The sequence below is a fragment of the Perkinsus marinus genome, assembly GCF_000006405.1.
Source record: "Perkinsus marinus ATCC 50983 genomic scaffold scf_1104296948822, whole genome shotgun sequence".
Classification (NCBI taxonomy): Eukaryota; Perkinsozoa; order Perkinsida; family Perkinsidae; genus Perkinsus; species Perkinsus marinus.
The window spans coordinates 1-1,259 of record NW_003210052.1 but is presented as its reverse complement, the minus strand read 5'-3'; the positions used below and the strand labels follow the sequence as shown (position 1 = coordinate 1,259).

General features: G+C 49.5%; 1 protein-coding gene across 1 annotated transcript; it reads right to left on the bottom strand.

The window, feature by feature from the left end:
- Positions 1-166: 166 nt before the first annotated feature.
- Pmar_PMAR009480 (hypothetical protein) lies at positions 167-578 on the bottom strand (the record flags this gene model as incomplete). The annotated part of the gene is made up of 1 exon (XM_002778539.1): positions 167-578. A coding segment is annotated over one exon (412 nt), but the record flags the coding sequence as incomplete, so codon positions are not given.
- Positions 579-1,259: the final 681 nt, after the last annotated feature.

Below are 1,259 nucleotides of genomic sequence, written 5' to 3'. Positions count from 1 at the left end.
CCATAGACGGCAGGGTAATACATCTCGTTGAGATTCGGGAAGCCGAGAGTTACGACCTGGGCTCCGTCACGCATACGCGAATCGAAGCGAATTGGAAGCACAAAGTAGAAGTCCATGTATGGCGTATCATAACGAGTATGAGCGTCGTTCAAGCGGCTCAACTGACGCTGCAGAGCGAAGTGAAAAGGGGCCGCAGGGATGCTCTCATTGAAGAACCTCTGCCTTTCCTCCAAAGTCATTGGGTTCAGCGCGGCGGCATACTCACTTATCCTGTCATCAATGAAACTTTCGATGTCAACGTCAAGAGAATGTAGCTTGAAGTTGCAGGTGTTGACCTCCACAGAGTCGTCCAAGCCGTTAGCGATGTCCGTGAAGGCGTAGGTCTCAGCCAGGCCGTACTTGAGGTTGTGGAGGGTGAAGAGGGCGTCGAAGTTGGTGATAGTGAGATTATTGAGGCATCGGGTCACGTCCTCGGCTCGTCCCCATATGAAGTCCTTCATAGTATCGTCTACTAGCGTCTGTCGAATAGTCCGTCCTCTGGCTGGGTTCAGAGCGGCACAGTCGTCAACAACAGGCATCGAAGGTGTGGGTCGACTGCAGGGCAGGTCACTTCCGGGACATACGACACCATCTGATGACCTTAACGTCGACCAACAGATGATCACACCAAGCTGGAGACGAAGCATAATCTTAACAATAGGCTGAGCTTATTGTTAAGAGCTTATTAAGCTCTTGATGGTTGGAAACTGATATTCAAAGCAATCATGACAACTTCCTGACAGTACAGCTATCGTCCGTATAGCTGATCATTCTACACGAGAACAATCGTTGATCGCTACCGATTGGGTAACTGAATGTTAATGAGAATGAGCCAATCAGACATCCTCGACCCTATGGAGACGCAAGGCGCCTTATACTGTCAGAGGAGTCTCCTACAATTGCACGCATGGGAGTCCCAATGGGAATTTCCCATGCGCGCAATTGTAGGAGACACGGCGCTAATTGCAGAGTTATAGTTGTCACTTCTGCCAGCCTTGCCGGCCGCAGCCTATGTACGATCTGATACCTGTATCTAACTCCGAGATTGTGTTGTCAGAGTCAGCAGCATCAGTTTCCCTGAAATGTCACATTGATACTATCAATTTAAGACCCGACCACGACTTCGAGTAGATTCCTCCACACAGCGCACCTGCTCTCAAATGTCTGAGGACCCAACATTTTCAGCTGCTCGCATTCATCACTGATGAAGATACGGAATT